The sequence below is a fragment of the Myotis daubentonii genome, chromosome 9, assembly GCF_963259705.1.
Source record: "Myotis daubentonii chromosome 9, mMyoDau2.1, whole genome shotgun sequence".
NCBI classification, from domain to species: domain Eukaryota; kingdom Metazoa; phylum Chordata; class Mammalia; order Chiroptera; family Vespertilionidae; genus Myotis; species Myotis daubentonii.
This window is the reverse complement of record NC_081848.1, coordinates 83,995,803-84,020,834: the sequence shown is the minus strand read 5'-3', so window position 1 is coordinate 84,020,834 and position 25,032 is coordinate 83,995,803. Positions and strand designations below refer to the sequence as shown.

At 49.4% G+C, this 25,032-nt stretch overlaps 1 protein-coding gene across 3 annotated transcripts; it reads right to left on the bottom strand.

The window, feature by feature from the left end:
- Positions 1-795: 795 nt before the first annotated feature.
- On the bottom strand, positions 796-25,025 carry CPSF7 (cleavage and polyadenylation specific factor 7). Of its 3 annotated transcripts, none has more exons than XM_059710484.1 (10): positions 24,899-25,025; positions 24,175-24,283; positions 16,644-16,862; positions 15,722-15,825; positions 15,160-15,332; positions 10,859-11,273; positions 10,259-10,377; positions 8,009-8,177; positions 7,206-7,373; positions 796-2,773 (listed from the first exon to the last, which is right to left on the bottom strand). In XM_059710484.1, the coding sequence occupies exons 2-9, from the start codon at positions 24,226-24,228 to the stop codon at positions 7,211-7,213; spliced, it is 1,416 nt and encodes a 471-aa protein (XP_059566467.1). In that variant the 5' UTR covers positions 24,229-24,283; positions 24,899-25,025; the 3' UTR covers positions 796-2,773; positions 7,206-7,210. The 3 variants fall into 3 exon arrangements, with proteins under 3 accessions (XP_059566467.1, XP_059566466.1, XP_059566468.1); XM_059710483.1 differs by having other exon boundaries at positions 15,187-15,332; positions 24,899-25,018; XM_059710485.1 differs by having other exon boundaries at positions 24,826-24,974.
- Positions 25,026-25,032: the final 7 nt, after the last annotated feature.

The following is a 25,032-nucleotide window of genomic DNA, read 5'->3' as shown; positions in this document are numbered from 1 at the left end:
GTAAAGATGCCTTGTTTTGCCCAGCTGTGGTGGCTCAGTGGTTGAGCGTCAACCTATGAACCAGGCCACGGTTCAATTTCTGGTCAGGGCACATGCCTGGGTTGAGGGCTCGATCCCATGTGGGGCGTGCAGGAGGCCGCTGATCAGTGATTCTCATCATTGATGTTCCTATCTCTCCCTCCCTCTCTGAAATCAATAAAAATATATTTTAAAAAAATCTCTAAAAAAATTATTTTTACAGATTTCGCCTTTACTGGTCCCAGTGCACATTATACACTGGTTCATCTTGGTCATACAACTCTCCGCGGTTCGCCTGGCTTTTTAAAAGCCCAGTTGTCTGGAACCCTAGGATCACACTTCTGCTTCCGAACCTGTACTTCATAGTTCAGCTCACGATCCATGTCCATTCACATCTCTCTGGTTCTTAAAACCTCCCTGTGTGGAAGGCAGGGCTGCTCTGGCTTTCATCTTGACTGTCCATAGTCAGATCAGTGGATGGAAGGAGGCGCTAGCCATCACCCTCCCACTCCTGGGGACACTTCCCTTCCTGAACTTGACATCAGGACAACTGTCCAACGGAGGACATTTCTTCTGGGAGTAAATCTAAGGAATCTTGGTAAAGGATGACCTGGACTTTGTCTTTAACAGACTGTTCCGGTGGCTCAGGAAAAAGGTCTGCACTAGAGGCCTCCTAGGTGCACCACAGGCCACCACACGCCCTGCATGCGACTCCAGCCTCTACATTAGCCCATGCCCATGCCCGACACCTCAACAAATCTATTCAATGCAGATCCATAAAACAGCTCACACCCCATTTATTAAAAATACTTTGTTACAAAAGGAAAAAAATACAATGCAGTATAAAAGATTGACAGCGTCATCAAGTTTATTACACAATTTTCAACCTATCAGAAGGACAAACAAATCACCGACAACAGGGGGACGGGCCGTGGCCTTTTTGAGGATGGGGGTTTCCTTTTGCTATCAGGAAACAAAACTAAAAATGGTGTCATTGAATAAAAACAAAACAAAATGGGGAGAAAAAGCTCCCGGGTAAACGGCTTTCCTGCGCTCTATACGTTCCTCACCGTCCCCTTACTGGGTCTCTACGCTGTAGACACAGGAGCTGCTCTCGAGGACACGCCCAGTACCTCGCACTCGGACCGCAGGCAGGGCGCCATGTTCTGAGGTGGCGGTGGGGATGGGACCTGGGACGGGAAAGGAGCTACAACCTGTAGCCTGTCCCAGGGGATGTGCCTCTCCAGCCCTGGGGGACGCCCGCCCTCAGGGACTGGAGGGCGGGGTCAGAAACGTGCAGGGGAGAGGAGGGTTCAGTTCAACTCAGTCTCTCCCTGAGCCACCAGGGTCTCCAATGACCCTACACCTCACACGCCAAGTCTCACGTCTCGTTAGATGCCGCGTGCCCTCTAGATGCACAAACAGCACCCACCGCCCCCTGGGCACTGCAGGGCCCTGTGGCTGCTGCCTCCTCAGCAATCAGAACATCACATGTAGATGTTACGGGAAAAGCAATTCCATGCCGGTGCGGAAAATGGCCCCAGGGTGGTCCTTAGAACACGGAGCTCCAAGTCGGGCTCCACTTCTTCCCTGCTCATCAGAGGCAGGAAGTACCTCCAGGCAGAGCACGGGGAGATAGAGGTCAATAGTCAAACGGTGGGAAGACACTAACCTGTCTGCTAGTGTCAGGTTCCCCCCCAATAAGTGAAACTGGTACCTGGGGGTGCAAGCCCGTGCTTACATCAAACCCGAACACAGAAGCAAGGCGATGGAAGCAGGCCGTGCCCTGCCTGCCGGGCCTCCTCCCATCCTGGCACTGCACCAGGGCTCTGCGCTGCTGAGGTCCGCCGCCCCCACTCCCAGCGGCAATACCTTCCTCTAAAACAAGGAAGCAGCCCTCGGGGAAGGGCTCCCGTGCGAAATGGTGAAGCCCGGGGAACAGAACACCTGGTAGAGCTGGTTATTGCAAGAGGCAACCAAGCCCTGAGCAGAGCGGGAGGCAGAGGGAGGGCACTGGCTCCGCAGGGCTCTCAGCGGACAGCGCCCCCTGGGCCTGCTCCACACAGGGGGCTCCCAGCAGGCAGCGCCCCCTGGGCCTGCTCCACACCCGAGGGCAAGTCCTCGGAGAAGTTGAGTGGCAGGAGCAGGAAGGCGTCCGCCTGGGAGGCCAGGGAAACAAACCGTCAATCGTAAGAAGGAAAAGCAAGAGTAAGAGAAGCTGTTCATGAATTTCTGTTCTCATGGTCCCTCCTCAAAGGGCTGGGCAGGAAAGGAGTTAGACAAAGTGGTGTTAGCAAGGGGTCTGGACCCTCTTGGCCCCATCAAACCTAGTGCTGAGGGCAGGACCTGGGCACCCCCTGGCGCCCCCACTGCTCTCCTAGATCCCACTGGAAGGACTCCTTTTCTTTGAGAAGGAAGTCTTCCCATGGACCTCACCACTCAACTGCTCCTGGAGAATCAGAAACTCACATTTCCTTGAACAAAGCACCATTCTCTACGGAGACCAGGGCCTGGACCTGCCTCTTCCTGTCTGCCTCCCCTCCCAACCACGCAGTCTTTAGGCTCTTTCCCCAGCAAACAGGAGTGGGACTGGGAGGGCCGCAGTCTTCAATCCTGTGGGCAGAGGGCATTCCCTGGGTGTCTGGGGGGGAGGGGCTTGGAGGGAAGGGAAGGGGTGGAGCGGCCTCCGTCCTTTAGTCCTGATCGAGGTGAGGAGATGCAAGTCCATTAAAAAACATTTGCTTCCGACCGACTCCTGCAACAAGAACATCAGAAGAGAACACACATCAGAGTGACTTTCGGATGAACGGGGGCTTCACTGACTTCCCAGGCATTTTCTGAAGTTACAGCATATGAAGTAGGGGATGCAGACAGAGAGAGAATGCAGGCCTGGGAAAGCGAAAGAAAGGACTGTCTGGGTGTCTGGCACTGTGAATAGTGAGGGACTGGCTGGAGGAGAAGCTACTGGGTAACGAGAAAAAAGTAGTGACATCTTACTGTAAGGTGGGGGGTGGGCAAAGACAATGAAATGAAGTCTCAAAAAGGGACTTGGGCTGGAAAAATATGGAAATTACAACATTTCAAGCAAAGTTGTTACAAGGGAACATGGTGAATTTAAATTCTGTTTCAGGAAATCTCTTCTGAGCAAGTCACAGCTTACCTTAAGGGGAGGGGATGGAAATGGGAGGCACATGGTGACACCACCCGTGTGCATAACCAAACCCACTAACCTCCGAGCTTCTAAGAGGCTTAACAGAGAGCATGTACTCACACAGGAAACTCAAAGCTTTTCTTCTCTTGAAGCAGCCCTGGTTCAATCAGGATTCTATGAGTATGTGTGTGCGCACGCATTCACACACCCGCATTCACACACACGCATTCTCACACACGCATTCACACACACACATGCATTCTCTTACACACACACATTCACACACACACACACACATAGCCAGAGGTGGTATAAGTTGTACTGAAACTCAAGAAATGTTTAAGTCTTTCCCCAGATGACAGCTGTGGGTGAGGGGCCAAGCAGCACAGTAACCCCCAGCTGCAATGACCTGGCCAGGCCAGGCCACAGAGTGCAGAAGTTAAGGCAGTAACCAGCAGTCACCATCCAAGAAGCGTTAAGAGCCCAGTGAAGACCCTCTACAGCCATTTGTCACATCTCCACCTAACTGAAGGCCCCTCGTCCGCTCAGCCCTTGTTCTCATGGCACAATACCAATTTGCAGGGGGAGCTTGGTGAACCTGATCATCCTATACAATAAAAGGCTAATATGCTAATTGGCCGAAAGGCAGAACCACCGGTCGCTATGATATGCAATGACCACCAGGGTGCAGATGCTCAACGCAGGGGGAGCGCTGCTCAGCCAGAAGCTGGGCTCACAGCTGGCGAGTGCAGCCGTGGTGGCGGGAGCCTCTCCTGCCTCTGCAGCAGCACTAAGGATGTCCAACTGCTGTCTTAGGCCCAAGGGAAGCAGGCCTAAGCCATCAGCTGGACATCCCCCAAGGGCTCCTGGATTGCTAGAGGGCGCAGGGCGGGCTGAGGGGACCACCCTCTCTCAAGTGCATGAATTCCGTGCACCGGGCCTCTAGTATAATATAGAAACAATAGCTAAATGAAAAAGGGGGGATTAAAGTCAGGCTTAGAATTTCACTAATACACAAACGCTCACCCTTTATGTATGCACTGGTGTACGCTGAAGGAGCTACACAGAAAACAAGACACCCACAAGCTGTGTGATCCTTCTACTCTGAAACAGCAGTTTCAGCCCCAGAATCAGGTGTGGCCTCTCTCCTCTGGCTTCTCCAAACACTTCCACACGCAGGTTTTGTCCCATTTTCTGTGGGGAAAACTGAAGCCTTCAATGCTTTCTCAATGTCACACCATTTGGGCTTCTGAATATTTGCACTGGATCAAAATTGAACAGAAAGCTCAGTTTCCATTGAACCAGGAAGATAGCAATGAGGTGAGAATGATTAACATCAAATAGGAGAAGGTTCTAAAATAATGAGGCAAGAGCTGAGAACCACAAAATGTAAAAACCACTGATAGAAGAATATCCTAAAATTCCAAACCATACACACATACACCCTGAAAGAAATGTACTTTGGGAACTGTCCCTACAGAACAAGATGCAGAGGATAACTAGTGCATCAGCTGAAATAAACCACAGCGCCCAGTTCTTAAGAGAGTACGGCTACATTTTGGTGATAATGTTTGAACGCAGACAGAGCGAGGGTCCTGCAGTGGGGCAATCAGACTCCAGGCCCAGAGGTGGCGCCTGTACTGAGGAAGAGGGCTGCTGACCTATTGCCGATGCTTGATACAACACACTTTTTGCTCAGAGAACACCCGTTTGCACAATATAAGTACTATTATTTTCTTAAAAAAAAAAAAAAGAATAGCTACCATTTATAAAGTAGGCACTTTTTTTTTAAATTGACTTCAGAGAGGGGAAGTCTCCGAGAGGGGGAGAGGAATAGAAACTTCGATGAGAGAGAATCATTGATTGGCTGTCTCCTGCATGACCCCTACTGGGGATTCGAACCCACAACCTGAAAATGTACCCTAACCAGGAATTGAACCCTAACCTCCTGGTTCATGGGACAACGCTCAACCACTGAGCCACACTGGCTGGGCACTATTGTTTTCTAACTAAAAAACATTTACATAGAGTTTGCAAAGTTCTTGAGATAAATGAGGCCCACGTACCATCTGCCCAACGTGAAATCTCCTAAGTCACAACTTGGTAACTGCAGAGGGAATTATGAGCCATTAGGACAGCGGTTCTCAACCTGTGGGTCACGACCCCTTTGGCGGTCAAACGACCCTTTCACAGGGGTCGCCCAGGACCATCCTGCATATCAGATATTTACATTATGATTCATAACAGTAGCAACATGACAGTTATGAAGTAGCAACGAAAATAATTTTATGGTTGGGTCACAACATGAGGAACTGTATTTAAAGGGCCAGAAGGTTGAGAACCACTGCATTAGGATGAGCATGAGAAACTGACATTGTTGGGGTGTCTGATTCAGTTCTCTTGGATTAAATTATGGGTTGGATGGAGTAACCAACATGAGAGAAACTGGGGGATTGAAACCTCCTCAGAGTTCACTTTCCTCATCTTGTCAAACATGCCTGCAACCAGCCCAATGCCTGTTTTCACAGAATTTTTCAGTTATTCCAATTGAATCATCTGCGTACTGGGGAAAAACAGCCCTATTTTATAGCTGGAAGAAATGAAGCAAAATGACAGTTAAAAGTCTCAGGTTCAGCCTTAGCCGGTTTGGCTCAGTGGATAGCACATCAGCCTGCAGACTGAAGGGTCCCAGGTTTGATTCTGGTCAAGGGCACATGCCCAGGTTGCAGGCTCGATCCTCAGTGTGGGGTGTGCAGGAGGCAGCTGATCAAGGATTCTCTCTCATCACTGATGTTTCTCTCTCCTCTCTCTCTCTCTCTCTCTCTCTCTCTCTCTGCCTTCTGCTCTGAAATCAGTAAAAATACGTTTTTAAACATTAGCCTGCTATATGTGGTCATGTAATGAACTCTCCCCAATGCTGTGGCAGGGCCAGACCAAATGGTTTTGCAGGCCCGTGTGGCCTACAGGCTGGATGCTCCCCACCCTCGCCTTTAGACCAAGCGTGTCAAACTCGCAGCCGTGATGCCACATGCCTCGCTCTGGATCCAACCAAGCCGAACTCAATGTTCCAATTACCTGAGTTCATGTGGTTCCCCCACCCCAACTCTCCTGCTTTTGTTTTGCTTTAAAAAAAGAAAAAAATACGTTTTTCCCCTAAACAAATATATCCTTCCATTGAAGTATCCTCCGCAGTCTCCAAAGCTATTACAATTTCTTCAGGTCAGCTTTCTTCTCTTTGAAAAAAGTATCTTGATTTTCAAAATCTTTTTAGTAGACAATTTTTAAAAGCATTAATGTTGCACTGTTAAACAAATAAGTAGGCAATGGTTTCACTTTTCTGTACTGGTCAACTTCCCCCATTTTCTACCTGAAAGTTTGGTGGGGTTAATGCATAGCAATGCTGATGACATGGCTATCATTTATTAAGAGCTTGCTATGTGACAGGTATATGAGTGCTAACTGCCTATGGATCACCTCACTGAACACTCAGCAATCTAATGAGACAACTGCTTTTCTTACCTTCATTCAAAAAGTGAGAAATTGTGGAACAGAAAGCAATACGGCCGGAGGAGTGGGAGTCACTCTGGCACTGCCCGCAGACACTGCTCTTAGTTAGCCATTATGCCTGCTGCGTCAGATACCAGGCAAGGCAGCCAAGAAACAAACAAAAAATATCTTAATCTCAGGCCCGTCTCAGTGTGAGACTCCTAACAAGCGGGAAATTTGCCCTCCTGGATTTTCAGTTACTAAACCGAAAGCCCGCCCATTTCCTTTATTTGCTCTAAAAAAGAGCCCTGGCTGGTACTAGAGCATCATCCCCATAGGCCACAACTGTGGGTTCAAGCCCCGGTCAGGGCACATATAAGAAACAATCAATGAATGCATAAGTGGAACAACAAACGACGTTTCTCTCTCCCCCTTCCTCTCTCTCAAATCAATAAATAGAAAAATAACACATAAAAAGAGAAAAACCTTCCATCAGTAATTTTCTCTCATAAAAGACCGTCCACCAGGCAAGAATGGGGCTGCGTCCCACCTTTCTCAGTGGTGCCGGTCCCGTTCTCTGTCCCGGTGCCTCTCGTGCTCCCGGTTCCTTTCTTGGAAATAGTCGTCATGCCGATCTTCATTGTGAAGCAGGTCCCGGTGCCTCCTGCTGCTCTCCCGGGACCGGCTAGGTGACCTCTCTCGGGACCGATGTCTTTTCCTGTTAGAAAGATCCTTGAGCCGCGCTCAGAGGGCCGACCACACTGCTTCCCTAAGTGCTGTGCTCTGGTGTCTTCTAGCCTTGTCTACACCTGCCTTCTGCTCTATCACAGACCCACTGTCTGACAGTGTTGGTCCTCTGAGGACTAGTCATCTTTGGGAAGATGACAACAGTTAAATCTGCTGAGATCTTACTAATGTATCAGGCACAGTGCTCAGAGCTGTCCATGCATCGTCTCACCTGATCTTTACACGTCTGTAAGATTAGTACTACTAGAGCCCCCACCCCCTTTTTTGAGAAAAATGAGACTTGGAAAGTTGAGTAATTCCATTCTCAAGGTCACACACAGAGTTAGGCGCAGAACTGGGATTCAAATCCAAGCATGGGTGGCTCCAACGCCCATGTTCTTGGCTATTCCAGTCTATCTTTCCCCCGAAATAAACCCACTGCCTCAGCTAACATGCTAACAGTTATTATTGCAAATGTGAGGGTAATTTCTTCCCCTTGAAATACGAGGGCTTGGTCTGCTCCTTCAGCCGGGGCCTTGCCAGACCCCCCGGCTCCTTCTGTCCCCCTGCCAATCCCTGAAGAGTGCCGCTCGGGGCTGGCCGCCACTGGAGCAGCCATCAGCTCACCTGGACGAGCTCCCGCTGGCACCCACGCTGTAGGACTTGGCTTCGATGCCATGAAGACAGTCCTTAAGGGAGGAGATGAGGACACGGCAACGCTCGTCATTGGCGACCCGGGACTGTTTGATAACAGCTATGGCCGTGAGCAGCGTCTCGATCGCGTCACTGTAATCCCCTGACGGGAAGGATGGGAAAGGCCAACGGTGAGCAGAGGCGGTGAACTAGACAAAGGAGACCTCAGGACACAAACAAGAGCCGCCAGCCGCCCCGCAGCCCCGCAGCCAACAGAAGAGGCGGGAGTGGAGGCGTCCACTAGAGGGTACCTACGTTCCAACGTCTGCAGTCACAGACGCTCTCAGAGACCGCTAGTGGATGTATGAACTGGTGCAGCACTGTCTGAGGGCTGTGTGACAACATCCATTGAAATAAACAATGTGCATACCTTTGACCCAGGAATTCTAAAAATTTTCTACTTCTATTCACAACTGTGGATAAGTTTAATCACGGTTGTTTCAGCGTTGTTTGCTGTGTCAAAGAATTAGAAACAACCTGAAGTTCCTTCAACAGAGTCTGGCTACATAATTATCCATCAGTGGTTCCACAGACTACTACATGGTTGTTAAAAAGCATGAGGTCAACTTGTATGTAAACAAAGGAAGCAATGTAAAGCGCTTAGCACAGTGCCAGGCACAAGGTAAGGGCTTAGTAAATGTCATTATTTCACACGATGTAACAGACGTGCAGAATATATTAATTTGAAGTTACAAGACAGTATTTCATTTTTGTAAAAACAATAAAATTACATATATGTTGTTATATGCACAAACACACATATGGAGGATCGACACAAACTATAAAAGGCAGACTTGTAAGGGGGCCGTGCAGAGGACTTTATTAACACTGCATATCTGACTAAACTGTCTTAAATTTATCATCAGACATATGTATACATACATGTAATGTATATCTAAAACGTATATAGCATGCATACATACACATGCGTATTTTAAATTTTTACCTCTTTGCTTATTTAAATTATGCTACCACCAAGAATTAGTCCCTTCACTCCCCGAATCTGAGCAATGCCTGGCAGGGAAAGTGGTCACAGGGTGGGGACTTGCACAAATGTTTTGTTGTTTTCTTTTTAATTATTTTTTTAAAATATTTTTTAAAATTGATTTCAGAGAGGAAGGGAGAGCGAGAGAGAGAGAGATAGAAACATCAATGATGAGAGAGAATCATGGATTGGCTGCCTCCTGCACGTCCCCTACTGGGAATCAAGCCCGCAACCTGGGCATGTGCCCTCGACCGGAATCGAACCTGGGACCTTTCAGTCTGCAGGCCAATGCTCTATCCACTGAGCCAAACCAGCGAGGACCACAAAGCTTTTTTGAGCTGCGTTAGGAGCAGTAAGGACAGAAGGCAATGCAAGGAACGCAGGAGACCGGACAAGGTCCAGGGATAATGAGGACTGGCAGCTCCTCGGCACAGGCAGGGAGAATAAAACAAGAGCTGGAGGAGGCCAGGCACCAGGAGGCCAGCTCCACCAGGGAAGGACGTTTCTGCCCATTTCACAGGCTTCCAATAAATAGTTGTGGTTTGAATGACTGGAATGAGAACAACAGAAATAGAGGGAGACAGATCTGGTTTTTGATCATCTTGGGATGAAGGAACTGGTGGAGAACAATGATTATTTTCATTCTAGTCCTATGTATATCTGACTTGTTGCACTGAGCAGGTTACTTTTAATTTAAGAAGATTTATTCAGATGCCAATGAAGATTTTCTGGAGGGAAAAATAAAAAGAGAATATGTACACTTCCTGTCTTTAACCTACTCTGTGGATTTAAATTTTGCAGCCAAAGCTGAGAAATTATGGAAAATAGATAATACTTGGGGTTAACCTGGAAATTGGATAGTCTACCTTTACATTCATGTGAATATGGCTAATGTCATAAAGTGAAACTTGGACCAGAACCCTGAAACTTCCTGTGTCATCTCCTTTTAGAAACCAAAGGTTCTCAGGAGTCACGGCTTCTGGCGATGCCCACTCAATACTGACATGGCTCCTGGGTCGACGCTCGACCACTCAGCCACACCAGCCAGGCCAGCCGTGCCTCCCGAGGACCTAACGGTTGAGAACCTAACGGTGCTCCAATTTTGTCTGGTTGAATTTCTTGCCAATGGAAATGACGAGGCCTGGAGACATGGGAAAACAGAAGGCAAGGAGAAGGCAGCAAAGGGGAGAGTTCGTTACCTGCACTGGCTCCAGCTACTGCTTTGGAAATGGCACTGCTGGAAATTGCTCTGTTTCGCTTCATGATCTCTTCAAATTCTGCTTCACTCACTGTAGAGGGCGGAGGGCCCGAGTCCCGGCTGCACAGAAGCAACACCAGCCTGACTGCCACACCCCGGATCGTCTTTACCACCCTCTGTCATACCATGCTCTGAACGATGCTCTCCTGTGTCATTTCTTACATGGTCTCTGCCTGGTCAGTGTTTGTGTGTTCATGTTCTCCTCAAAGACAGGATTTACGTCCTAGACTTGGATACTTTTGGCATGACCCAACAACAGTGCTAGACATTCACAGCCTAACAGCCACCTATGCTACTCTTTTTAATTAAGCCCCTTAAAAAGGGGTACAAAGGACATGGTTTGGGTCAAGAAGTAAGATGCAAACAAAGCATCAAATAAAAACATTATCTAATAGATAAGAATTTCCCAGGACTCAACACTATGACTACAGCTTCCCACAAGCACAGAATTCAGTGCTCACTTCCTCCTCGGAGGGAAACTACCTCACTGTCCACCCGATTACACCTGGCTCAGCTGTGAAAGGAACAAGGTAGTTCTTACCTGCCGTGGTGGTTGTAGGGGGCCGAGGCCTTCATGTATGTATCTGGTGGAGGCCCCACTGTAGCATTTGGTGGGGGGAAGAAGGCTGGGTTGAGGTGAAGGGCAGGTGGGATGGCCCCGGGGGGAGGTACAGCCAGATGAGGAGGTAATCGAGGAGGAGGGGGCATGAGATGCTGGTAGTGGATGCCAGGAGGAGGAGGAGGGACCCCGAAGCTTGAGGAGAGAGGTGGTGGGGGTGGAATTGGAGGTGGGGGCAGACCCATCAGGGGGAGGGCTGACGGAGGGCGGTTGAAGTAGGGCAGCACACTGGGGGGCTTATCCACACGGGCAGATGAGGGCACAAGGTTCTCAGAGGGCGTGGCCCGTCCGTCAGCAGAATCACTGGAATCGCGGGAGTGGGCCCGCGGAGGTATTCCTATGAAGCAAAACAACTACTGTCACTGCCCCGCTTCAGACACACCCACAGGACCAGTTCATCCTCCGGCAGGTCATCGGACACCTACTGAGAAGGTAGCAGCGGCTGAAAAAGAAGGTAGTGTCATCTCTTGCCTTTTCTTTGGCATCAGAGAAAAAGCTGAGGCAACTTAATTATAAACCCAGAAGGCAGTACCACCTTAAATTCTGTATGTCAAAAATATTCTTTCTCTAGAACCATCAGTGCTTCACGTTACTTATCCTTAGCTTTGTCTTGTATTTTTCAGTGCAGAAGGAGCCTAATCACCCGTGAGAAAATGACAGTGTTGAAGTTTGTTCATTACTGTCCAGCAGGGTTCAATCAGATTTGAAATTCCATGTCCCCTGAGAAGAATTCAGCGCCCCTCTCCCTGGACTGGTCCTAGCCAACCTTCTCTATCCTCTGCGCACCTGGAATGCCTCCTTGCCAAGGCGCTTTAACCAGGGAACGTGGGGAGAGAAGGAAGGGCTGGGATGGATGACACTTCATCCTGGTACCAAAAGCGGTCATTGCGATGAAAAAGAGGCGCAACGAAGAGAAGACTGGAGACCGGGAGGTAAGAGGAAGTGGGAGATGAGCCAAGAAAAGCTCGACCCAGAGAATGAGCAGATGGCACACAACTGAGAACAGAGACTCCTGGCAAAAGCGTGGAATAAAACATGCCTCAAATGCGGGCACTCCCCCTGCATTTCAATGGCTCATGTTCCGCCCCACAGGGCAGGGCGCCGGGAACGCCATCAGAGCACGCCATGTGGTGCTGTGCACAGGGGCTCAGAGCGTGTTTGCATGCAGCTGAAAGCGGGCCTCTGGCACTTTCAGGTCACTCGGTTACATCTGTCCCCTCACCCCAGCGTAGTGGTCCACGGAAAGCCTGGCCAACGTGGAATCCCACAGAAGAGCGTGATCGCATGGCGTGGGAGTCTCCGAGGCAGAAAGACGCCGGCAGCAGGCACGTGTGGAAAGAGGAGAACCTGCTAGGAACCCTGCTCCGGCTACGGCAGAAGGGGGGTCCACCACCCTGCACCACTGCGGTTCCTCTACTGCAGCCTCCCAGCAGCGCCATCACAGCGCCGCCTTTCTATGTCTCAATCACAGGACCCCTCGCTTATTCCCCACGTTCTCCCACTGAAGGAAGAACAGGTCTTAGTGAGTGTGAGCTCTGACAGCCCCCTTCCCATCTCCTGTCCCCTCATCTACAGGTTGTTTTGTATCTTTGGCTACAAATCCCAAGAGTAACAACCATTTTTAACCAAAGGAAGTCCACCAACTGTACTCAGCGAGTTAACAGAGGTCAAGTCCACGACACAGAAAAACACCACTCAGTCACCATCAACATTTCAGCAAAGAAAGGTAACACCAAGGAATAAACAGCCACGTGAAGGTAGGAATGTTACCCCTGACGCAGCTGTAAAATGATGCACCTTAGAAAAGTCTGAAGGTTGTTTTATAGGAAGACTAAAACAGAAGGGACTGAAAATACAAGTTGTCCAGGAAGAAAAGTGTGTGCCTTCTACAGCAGGGCCATGGAAGCTCAGACCACATCCAGCTAAGCTCTCAATCTGGTAAAGGAACAGCTGTTCCCATGCAAGAGAGAAACGGCCAATCACTACCCGGTCCCAGCGGACCCCCATCAATGCCAGGCACCATCTGAGAGGAGCTGCCCCCCCCTCCCCCCCGCCCCGTGCAAGGAAAGTCAAGGCAGGTGGTGTCCAGGCAGGGCCTTGCAGGGGGCTGCGCCTTGTGAGGTCGGGCCAATCCCAGCTCCGGTCCTCAGGCGTCCCAGGCCCAGAAACTCCATTTTAACAGATCACCCGGGGATCGAGCCTAGGAGACTGACTCCTATGAACCAAACTCACCAGAGACCGATTCACAGACCACAAGGCCAATTCATTCATTTACAGTGAGAACCAGAACTGCCAAGCAGACCGAACACTTGCAGCAGCTGGTCAGTGCATTCTCTTTCCAGGGAGAGCCTAGCTGGAAACCAAATCAGTATCAGCAGGTGGCTTGGTGAGTAGTCGAATAAAAGGAGTAAGATGCACTTAAGAGATGCTAGCGTGGCGCTAGGGTATTATGATGCAACCTTCTTTTCTAATAAGAAATACTCGCCAAGCAGACTAATATCTGGCAATTGAAAGGGCACCCCTGGAAAATGCTGGAGAAACACTGTTAAATTCACATTCTCCAGCACATCTCTTTTTTTTTTTTTTTAAATATATTTTTATTGATTTCAGAGAGGAAGGGAGAGGGAGAGATAGAAACATCAATAATGAGAGAGAATCATGGATAGGCTGCCTCCCGCATGCCCCCTTCCGGGGATCGAGCCCACAACCCGGGCATGTGCCCTCAACCAGAATCGAACCCGGGACCCTTGAGTCCGCAGGCTGACACTCTATCCACTGAGCCAAACTGCCTTTTACTACAGATGGGCTCCAGCACATCTTTAGGTCAATTCCTTACAGAGCATCCTTCCAATCTTGGTTTATGACATTAGAGGCCCGGTGTACAGATTCGTGCACTGGTGGGGTCCCTCAGCCTGGCCTGGGAGAATCAGGCCGAAACCAGCTCTCCGACATCCCCAGAGGGTCCCGGATTGTGAGAGGGGGTTCTCAGGTGAGGCACCCGGAATCAGGCTCCCTCCTCTCTTCTCCCAATACTATGTCACTTTCTCTCTATAGCTGTCTTGCTTCTTTCATCTCACTTTACCCTAGTTTGGCAGTAACTGACGCCTTGTGGGCATTTAGCTGCAAAATGCAATTATTTAGCAAACAGGATTTACTTAGCCTGGAATCTAGTCGGCCTAGGGCAGGACCCTGCCCAATGTCAGGCTCCCGCCAGACCCTTCCCCCAGGCAGAGTCCTGTGACCGCGGCAGGAACCTCCTTCTTTCCACCTGAGCTGCACCCTCGCTGCTTTCCGTCCCGGGAGGTTGCCACTGGTGCTACTGTCCGCCCGGAAGGAGGGAAGCCCCGGCCAGTATCCCAGCCGAGAGTGGTAGCGGGAAAATTCGCCACCTCCACTGGAAATCGGTATTAAGTGGATGGGCCGGTGCGGGCGCCAGACATCGGGGCTGCAGCCAGTAGATCCTGCATGTCCCATCATTTAGCTAATTGAGTCGAAAAGTTTCTGTAAGGGCCAGACCTGAAGCAGGGAGCCAATGGGCTAGAGGCCAGGTGCATGGGCTCATGCACCAGTGGGGTCCCTCGGCCTGGCCTGCAGGGATGGGGCCGAAACTGGCTCTCTAACATTCCCTGAAGGGCCCCGGGTTGTGAGAGGGCGGTTCTCGGGTGACACACCCCAGAATCAGGCTCCTTCCTCTCTGGTTCTGGGTGAGTCACTCGAGAACCACAGCTGCCAAGTCACCGCAGCTCGACAGCTCCCGTGTTGAGCATCTGCCCCCTGGTGGTCAGTGCGCATCATAGCTACTGGTCGGACAGTTGGCTGGTCTATTAGGCTTTTATATATATAGATTACAGCCATCTTTACATACCTTACTTCTATATTAGGGTGGCTCCTTCTTAATGATTTATAGAGAGGCATGTCTTAAAATAAAGCCCATTCACTCACTATACACTGAATTGTTTTTTAGACAGAAACACACAATTTAGAGTTGACAGGAACTTTAAACATCATGTATCTAGTTCAGAAGGGAAATGAGCCCAGTCACATGACTTAGTGGCAAAACCAAAGTATAACCACAGGCCTCATTTTGGGCCGACTTATTGCCCACACTGCCACCCACAACCACCCCCTCCCCTCCCCCAAATTCCTTCACACTGTAGGCTGAGCCTACACCACAGAAAACAAATCCACAGCCTCCCCCATTCGTACAGATGGTCTCCACGTACCCCCTCTTGGGACTCGGACGCACTCACGTTTCCGAGCCTGTGCCTCAAACTGTGACAGGTTCTGCCTGGTGGCTGGCCTCACGTCGACTTTTTCTCCATTAAGAACTTTTCCCGGCAGGAGTTCTAACAGTTTGTGGACAGAGTTTTCAGAGGCTACCACTACCTCAGCATACCTTGAGGAAGAAGCATTAAAAATGAGTGAGAGCTACTAGACAACAGAAGAACAAATTTTCTTCCACTGGCAAAGCAAAAGGTATCTTGCTATTACTGGAGACACACACACACACACACACACACACACACACAAACTACCAACAACAAAAAGGTGTCAGTCTGTAATCTGCCTACTTACTTGAAATTAGAAGTCAGCTTTCTTTGCCCCTCAATGGATAGATGTTCTACTACACTGCAGCCACGTCCCCATTCTAAGGCAATTTGCCAAAACCAAGGCAGTGAACTGGGCCAGGGGTGGGAGGGGTTAAAATCCAGGGCCAAGATACAGCGCAGACCTGTTATCCCAACGGTTACAAACTAGAAGGAGCTTCTCAAACCCAGACCTCACCCTTTGGACTGGCCATTTGCTCGATTCTCTGCAAATTTCAACTCCACCACGTCATAGACTCCGATAGAGCGAATAACCTGGATCAGCTGCTGGTCTGTGGTCCACTGGGGCCGGCAAAATGGAAAAGGAAGAAATGTCAGGAGCTACACTGCCCCCCACCCCCAACCCTTCCCCCAAACCTAGGACCCTATTCACAGCCAGGACCGCCCCAGGAAACCCCAGAGCCCATCAGTACTTCAGTTAGTGCGGGCTTGGCTTACTGTCCTCCCCACACAGAAGTCCAAACACCCGCCTGCCACAGTCCCCACCGCCAGAGTCAGAGTCAGACCTAGTTTAACTCTGACTGCCATTTGGGCTGGCTGGTCATCAGCTCAAACGCTGACACTAGCAGCTTTTAATTACAGATCTGATATGCAGCGTTGACCGTGGTCAGGAACTCCCCCCAGCGTATACATTTCCTAATTTGGAAACAGCCCCCGCCACCCCCCACCAGCCCCAAAACATGTCACACAGCAACTTGCAGAGTAACAATCACCACCTACCCCGAGTGCACTAGAGCTATCAAGGCCTTTGATCCCTGTCACCCATCATTATCACAGGACCATCTAATGACCACCAAGAGTTCAAGGTATTCACTCTGAAATCTCATCCCACAGATGACCCTGCTAGACATAAAGCCCCAGGGTCAGGGGTGGTAACAAGATGACAGAAAAAGCAACTACCCACTTAATCATTGCGTTCTTCGGCATCAGAACGTCCTCAGGATAGTTCTCTTTCAGAGATCAATCCAACCTGATCCCAGGAAAAAGAAATCCAACCCCATCAGAGCACAAAGCAGTGCAACACGGGTCTTTGAAAATGCCATCACCTCCCAGCGCTCTCCCCCCGGCCCGCCCCCGGCCTTTGAGGTGACCCAGCTCACCCAGGAGAAGCTGCCCACATACACAGCAGCCCGCCTGTTGCGCAGGCCGCTGTAGGTGTACAGAATCGCAGGGGTCTTGTTATTGGGCTTGGGAGACGGCTCCTGGCGAACAGGAGGAGGTGGCTCCGTGCTGCTGCTTCTGTCATCTGAGGGCTGTGAGGTGGCTGTCAGCACGTCATCATACAGATCGATCTGATCTGTATTGTTGAACTCTGGGTCCTAAGAGATGAGGGGCCGGCAAAGGCGGGTTTGCAAACCTTTCGTTGTGTCCGTTCTATTCACTCTAGTTTACTTGGAACCCACACACACTTTCTAGAACGGACAGAGCCTCCTTGTCCTACTCTGGGAACTTCCTCATTTAAAACTATTTCACTCAATTAGCTCATGTGGGCTTTTCTTCTAAGACCCTGTGAGTTGTCTGCAAGGATTCTAGCTCCAGGCACCTGTGAGAATTAAAAGGTACATGATGATTAAATAAGACTGTAAGGACACACTATTGATATCCATGAGCTTAGCTTCTAAACACCAAGTCTAAGACACACTAATGAAAATTTCAGTATCTTATGCGTTTTCAAAATCAAGAGTTACACAAACTTTATTATTCTATTTAATAGGAAATAGAGAATATTATTTAGAAATAGAAAGCAGGGAAAGGCATGTTAAAATGGGAACCAAACCATAAAAAATAATGGAAATTACTGGTTTAAATTATTTAATTTACACAAATGATTTAGGGAAGCTCTAAAACTCATAGTACACAACCCCATCTTTCTAATAACCATCAAAGAAACATTAAAAAATAAAGTAAAAAGGAAGGTAATAACTCTGGGGGAATTTTCCCTCACTAAGTTCTATTTCTCAAGTGACATGCAGATCCAATATATTACCAGGACACCTATAGAAGGGATATATTTGGGCAATACCAGAGATGTTTAATGATCCAAACCAAAGTGCTCTAAAATATCAGGCTCAGAAAAGAGATGTATCCATCCCATGAGCTACGTCACAGTGAGCATTTACGATATAAATGTCTATTCTGGAAGACAGCGGTGTGTGAGGTCCGAGAGGCTGACGCCCGCTGCTGTAAGAAACTTGCTGCCTTGGGAAGGCCGGGGAGGGTTGGGGGGCAGGAGGGGAGGGTAAGAGATCAACTGAAGGACTTGTATGCATGCATATAAGCATAACCAATGGACATAAGACACTGGGGGGTAGGGGAGGCCAGGGGATTGTCAAGGACGGGGGAAAAAAGGAGACATATGTAATACTCTTTGTAATACTTTAAGCAATAAAATAATTAAAAAAAGAAAAAAAAAACTTGCTGCCTGTGTGACATGTTGCTGTATAGATCAGTGGTTCTCAACCTTGGCTGCACATTAGAATCACCTGGGAATCTTTTTAAAATCCTGATTTCTGGGTCTCATCCTCCGGTAATTCTGTTTCTTTGTTACTAATGTTGTGGCCCCTCCCCATAACAAAGAACAGAATTTCCAGAGGATGAGGCCCAGAAATTAGGATTTTAAAAAGATTCCCAGGTGATTCTAATGTGCAGCCAAGGTTGAGAACCACTGGTATAGACCTGTGGTCGGCAAACTGCGGCTTGCGAGCCAAATTCGGCTCTTTGGCCCCTTGAGTGTGGCTCTTCCAAAGCCTTAGGAGTACCATAATTAAGTTAATAACAATGTACCTACCTATATAGTTTAAGTTTAAAAAATTTTGCTCTCAAAAGAAATTTCAATCGTTGTACTGTTGATATTTGGCTCTGTTGACTAATGAGTTTGCCGACCACTGGCCTAGACGAATGTCTGTGTGCCCGCCCCTGTGCAGATGCTGAAACCCTACTCCGCAGTGGGACGGTATCAGGAGGGGCCTTTGGGAGGGGAATTGGGGTTAGACGGGGTCTTGAGGGCGAAGCCCTCATGGATGAGGTTAGGGCCCTGTAAGAGTCAGTGAGAGGCTGTTCACTCTGCTCTTCGTACTGTGAGAATGTAAGAGACCGGCCGTCTACAACCCAGAAGAGGGCCCACCAGAACCCACACCTGACTCTGGCCTTCTAGCCTCCAGAGCAGTGAGAAATAAATCTCTTGTTCACAGCACCCTGCTTTTATTATTTTGTTATGGAAGTCCAAGCTGACTAACACTATACACCAAAAACCCTAAAACCACAAGAACTATCAAGGGATCTTAATGTTTCAGATTTTGCAATGTCATTATCTCAGATCTTTTTTTTTTAAAAAATATATTTTTATTGATTTTTTACAGAGAGGAAGGGAGAGGGATAGAGAGTTAGAAACATCCATGAGAGAGAAACATCGATCAGCTGCCTCCCGCACACCCCCCACTGGGGATGTGTCCGCAACAAAGGCACACGCCCCTGACCGGAATCGAACCTGGAACCCTTCAGGCCGCAGGACGACGCTCTATCCACTGAGCCAAACCGGTTAGGGCTCAGATCTTTTTTTAAAGGATCAGAGAAGTATTTTGCCAGCGAACACTCTAACATTCAAACAGTGCTAAAGAGTAAGCTGCCAAAATGACAGAGACAGAAGTTTGAAGTGTTTTACGGAAGCCACAGCTCATTCATGCCATTGCTGCCTTTTAAAAAAGGAAATAAAGGAAAAACCTACATTAGGTAACTTGTCTAGTTCCCTGAAGAGTCATTTCCTGTCTAAAGAACTCAGGACAGGACGCTCTAATGACTGTCTCCCTTCGATATCAACACAAGAACTGCTGATTCTGAACTGAGACTAGAGAGGTGAGACTCACTACAAAAATCATTTTTTAAAAATATGTTTTTATTGCTTTAGATTGAGAGGAAGGGAGAAGTAAAGACAGAAAGAAACATCAATGAAAAATCATCGACTGGCTGCCTCCTGCATGCTCCCCAGTAGGGATCGAGCCCACAACCCAGGCACTGACCAGGAATCCAACCGGTGACCTCTTGACACTCAACTTGAGCCACACTGGCCGTGCACAGAATTCACTCAGGCCTACATGCCATCACACACTTTTGGAAACAATCTTTGATTTTCTCAGCTCATCTGAAGTGCAATGGAAACATGCACACCGAGATAACGGTGTTTTGCTAGCGAAGGGGAAAGGCTCCCCTTCCTGAGGCAGGTCAGTGATTTCGAAGATCACAAACACTCTAGGGCAGCGGTCGCCAACGTTTCGGACCTCACAGACCACCGGTTGGCGACCGCTGCCCTAAGAAACCCCACAGGGGAGGAGTTTAAACCTTGTAAAAATGTCAGAAAGAGAGTGGCAAGAGAAACTTTTTAGGGGCAGCTTAAAGGCAAGAGAAGGAATCAGTCAGACAAGGACTGGAAGACTGTTCTAGGCAAACCAGTAAATAAGGATCTTGCGTAAAAATGGTGTGTGTGGAAAAGAGAGACGCTAACACTGCGAGTGCAGGTGGTAATAGACTGAATAAAGCAGACAAAGCTGGGGTACGCTGACAAGTATTTTGTGTAAATATTTCATAGACCTTCTGTTTCAAACTATCCCAACTTTATATAAGTCACTTATTTGTTCATGTACCACCTACGGTAATTTACCCTTGTGGTTAAAGGTAGAGAAAGCACTCGATCCTCCCCCATGATCTTATCTTTGGAGAGCACAACCTCCTACTAGGCGGCTTTTTTTTTAAATCAAGGATTTTGAAATGCAACTCAAAACACACCATCTTGGATCGTCAGTGGAATCAAGTTGGAATTCCTTCCATGTAGTACTTGTGATTCCGAGATGTGTGTCCAAAAGCTGTAACACAAAAATTGCCACTGATAATTGGATGACAAACTAACATGCAGACTCGGGTAGCTCAGAGGGCAAACGCGTGGCCAGGATGTCGCCATACCGTAAGCCTCGGCCAATCAGTCCCGGAAGGCCCTGCTGCACGGGTCCCCTCACCACTGCACAAAACACAAAACGCTGCAACAAGTCAAAGTTGTCACAAGACTGACATGGTTTCTCTGGGCCACAGAGCTTCGGTTCAAAGAGGGTGATGGGAACTGTTCCCATGCACAGGAAGGCCTATTGAGGATTGTGTTGCAGTAGTTTTACTGAAGAAACAAGGTATCAATTTGGATTTGGATTTCAATCTGTTAGTGACATCAATTCATTTTATTTCTTCGGTTGGTAAAACAAAAAACAGATAACGACCTGAAGTTTTTCTGGTTACCAAATAAGTGGATGATTGATGCAGTGATGCATTAGGTTAAGGCAAAACCTAATTCTACAAATTAACAATAAAATTTTTACTTAAAAAAAAAGATAAACAAGGCTGGCCAGTGTGGCTCAGTGGCTGAGCTATGAACCAGGAGGTTATAGTTCGATTCCTGGTCAGGGCACAGGCCCAGGCTGTGGGCTCGATCCCCAGTGTGGGGCACGCAGGAGACAGCCGATCCATGATTCTCTCTCATCATTGATGTTTCTATCTCTCTCTCCCTCTCCCTTCTTCTATGAAATCAATTAAAATTTATTAAAAAAAAATTTTTTTTTTACTTAAAAAGGCAGTATTTAATACTGAATGACTATCTCACAGAACTGTGATTGTCTCATAAAGCTTCTTGGTTAACAAGAGAACTAGCAGAATTTTAAATTTAAGTAATAATTCCGCAACTGCATGCTCACCTCCGGCCCCTTTCCTTGATATCTGAGGGAAGGGAAGTCATAAGCCCAGGATTTATTTTTTTCAAAGTGACCTACTTGATAGCATTGCTTCTTTTCATTGTAACCAAAGCTACAAATTCAGGTTTTATAATGACCATCTCCACAGCTCTCACCTCGCAGCCTCCTTCCCCGTCACTCTCCGTTCCCCTCAACCGCCACAAAGGCCTTTGGAGCACACGGACGCTTCTTCCGTGCCCCCACCAGTCCCGCTCAGGGCCTCGCGAACAGAAGCAGCTCAATACGCCCTTGCTGATGGGCGTTAAGAAGGGGACTGGGCAGACTGTGCCCAGCGCCTGCCTGTCCTGCCCGAGGAACGGAGACAAGACACTCAGGAGAGAGGCAGCTGCAGCGGCTGCCCAGAGAGGAGCTGTGGGTCTCAGGACTCCCTGTGAAGCAGGAGGAAAGCCGCCGTAAGAGGCTTTTTGCAGCACATGTGAGAGATCAGGGTCAACACCGCAGGGTCCCATCTAGGAAATGCATTTCCCTGGGGAACCAAGTACATGTGATGGAGTTTTTGAGCATGGGCCAGTTTGGGGCGAATCAAGAACATTCTTAAAACACTCTAAAGCACTATCCGCATAACTGCCTCCAGCCTAAGCCTGCTTCTGACAATTCCAGCCAGATAGAGCTTTTACTCTTTAGCAGCCTCCAGATAACACTAAAACCATTTCTGCCAAAAATTAACTCACTGACGGGGGTAAAAAGCACTCCTCCCCCAAAACATTAAAAATCTACACTTTCCTCAACTTGCTGCGCACCAAATACTGTCTGTTTGGTATAAACGTCTACTAGATCCCACACACCATCTTTGGCTTATCAGACTCATAAAAATTCCTTTAGTAAGAGGTCGGAGGAACCGGATGGTTGAGGCCAAGGTCTTCTACTCTGACAAAGCAGTGACCTCTGGACAAGGCCTGTGTCTTGTCTCTGACCTACAACTTACACTGTTTAGGAAATCTGAAATTTCGCTTTCTTAGGCCAACGGTGGCTAGACCTATGGTCAAGGACCCCCTCCTGCCCCTTTCCCAAAGCAGCGCTGTTACCCACCCACAGAAGGGAGCCAACTCCACCCAGGGAGTCTCCTTTTCTTTCTATCAAGTATTTAAAAAACAAACCATAACTTGTTAAAAGGTAATGAGTGTCTGACTCAAAGTAGCATGGAAAACTCAGGAAAGCAGTGGTTTGTAACCTACTTATTATACTAAACCTTTCTTTTTACCCATAGTATTTGACTTGTTTGAAATTAACATTTTTTTCATGTACGTAAGTCAATCAACAGCCACATGTAGACGCATCCAGTTTACCTGAGGAGACACCAGAAAATGACTATTAAAAGGTATAACTAGTGCCTGGCTGGCGTGGCTCAGTGGTTGAGCCTCAACCTATGAACCAGGAGGTCATGGTTTGATGCCCAGTCGTGGCACAATCCCCAGGTTGCAGGCTTGACCTCCAATGGGGGGGTGTGCAGGAGGCAGCCAATCATTGATTCTCTCTCTTCATTGATGTTTCTCTCTCTCCCCCTCTCTGAAATCAATAAAATTATATTAAAAAAAAAAAGTATAACTGGTGCCTGGCTTGTGTGGCTCAGTTGGTTGAGCATCATCCCATGTACCAAGAGGTCAGTGGTTCAATTCCAGGTGAGGGCACATCCGGTTGCGGGTTCAATTGCACACACATGTACGTATGTACATGTGTGTGTGTGTGTGTGTGTGTGTTTTGCAGGAGGCAGTTGATCGATGTTTCTCTCTCTCCCCTCTCCCTTCCTTTCTCCCTAAAATCAATAAAAAAACACGTTTTAAAAAAGGTATAACTGGTGAACCTGTACAATGGGTACAAGGTCACTACATCCTTATTTTGTGTTTTAAAATCTCTATGTTAAAAAGGCTTTTAAATGTAAATTTATGCCAAGTGGGAAAAACCCCCAGCATGTATTTCAACCTCTTCGGTTGCCTCATATCCAAGCCAGAGTCCAAGCAGCATACTTTCCTTCTCTAGCTGGTCCTTTTACCCTTTCTCCAAGCCCTAATGTGCACCCGTAAAACGATGCCAATGGCAAGAACCAGCTTACTCAAGTAGAATGGTGCTGAAACACTCCAGGCAAGACACGAAGTTTTAAATAGAGACTTTGCAACATTCTTGAGATGTGACCTCAAGAGCTCAGAATCCAATGACTATCAATATGAGATTATCGTTTCAAGGAAAGTCATTGTATAACGTTCCTTGAGGTCACATAAAAGCACCAATAAATCCAACTTAGGTATGCAGGTGGGTCTACACTAGCTTTTTAACTGCTGGTCCCCAACAACTCCATTCATCAAAAAAACGTACTACACCAAGATGCCTCCCTCAGACTGGAGCCAAGCTAGTTACAGACGAAAACAACCTGAATGCAGCTGAAATGGAAAGTGAGAGTATCTGTATGCCGTGCCTTTGCGCTGCCTTATGGGAGAGAGGGGGCACTGACCACTATTTCCCTGCTGCAGCCGGAGACCATCGCAAAGGAACGGACAGCAGCACAGCCCCGCGAACGCTGAGCGCGATGCTGTTTCTAAGTGTGGTCCGTCTTTGAGACAAGACACCCGACTGGCTCCTGGGGCAGCGCATTCCACAGGCTGATGCACACGCCACTCCATTAAACCTGACTTTTATTTGCTCTTAAAGCAAAGCCTTTCTAATTACGCCTGCGGATGAACCTAACATACCGGATGGTCGGAAGACTGGAAGGTCGGCGCTGCAGGCAGAGGCGGAGGCGTGTGCAGGCGGCAAACCCCCAAGGACTGGCATAACCTGGAGCCACTGCAAGTGGCCGGAGGTGGTTCCCGGCCGACCCGGGGGGGTCCCCAAGCTCCCCACGACCCCTCACCTGATTGAACTCCTCGTCGGCGTAGATGTCAATCAGGTCCACTCCTTCGGACATGGCTCCGGAAGGCAGATCGCGAGCCCGGGACACGGACAAAGTAAGGAAGACGCCACTGGGATACCCAGAAAGAGGCAAGGGTTAGCGGGCATGTGGGTCCCGGGGTGGACGGAGGGCGAAGGTTGCCAACCTCCCGTCTCCAGAGACGCAGCCGCCGGGCACCCGAGCGCGGCCCCCCCGCCGCGCCCCGCCCCGCCCCCGGCCTCGCGCCGCCCCTCGCTCTCCCAGGCCGCCCCGGCTCGCGGGGCTCGCTGCCCATCACCCTCGGGCCCGGCCCGAGCCGCGCCGCAGCTGGCCGTGGCGCCCCGGGCCAGTCCCGGCCTCCGCTCCGGGGGCCCGCGGGCGGCGCTGCGAAGAACGCCCGAGGCCAAGCCCGCAGCCGCCGCCCGGCGCACCTGCCTAGGCCCCGGGCGGCCCGGGTCCGAGCGCCCGCGGCTCTCGGAGCTCCCGCCGCCCCCGCTCCCCGCCCAGGCCCAGTCCTCGCCCCCGGCTAGGCCCGCCCCGCTCCCTCCCGCAGCCCCGGCCGCGCAGCCCCCTCCCACAAAGGCCCGCGCCTCCCTCCCTCCGCCGACTCCCACGGCCCCAAACTCAACCGACCCCCTCCCCGCCTCGGCGCCGGCCCCGAGCCCTCTTCCGGCCCCGCCGGCCCCCGGCCGCGCGCCCCCGTTACCGGGAATATGGCGGCGGAGGCGGCGAGTCCGGACTAGGCCCGAAGCGCGCGAACCGCTCACGGCCCCCCGATCCCGCCTCCCCCCTCCCCTCCGCCAGGGGCGTCAGACGCACGGCCACTTCCGTCCCACGCAG

Coding starts and splice junctions, on each gene's coding strand:
- CPSF7 (XM_059710484.1), bottom strand. CDS start 24,228: ATGTCCGAAGGAGTGGACCTGATTGACATCTACGCCGACGAGGAGTTC. Junction 10,378..10,858: donor CCCTACAACCACCACGGCAG/GTAAGAACTACC, acceptor GCTTCTGTGCAG/CCGGGACTCGGGCCCTCCGC. Junction 7,374..8,008: donor GCCAGCGGGAGCTCGTCCAG/GTGAGCTGATGG, acceptor TCTTTCTAACAG/GAAAAGACATCGGTCCCGAG.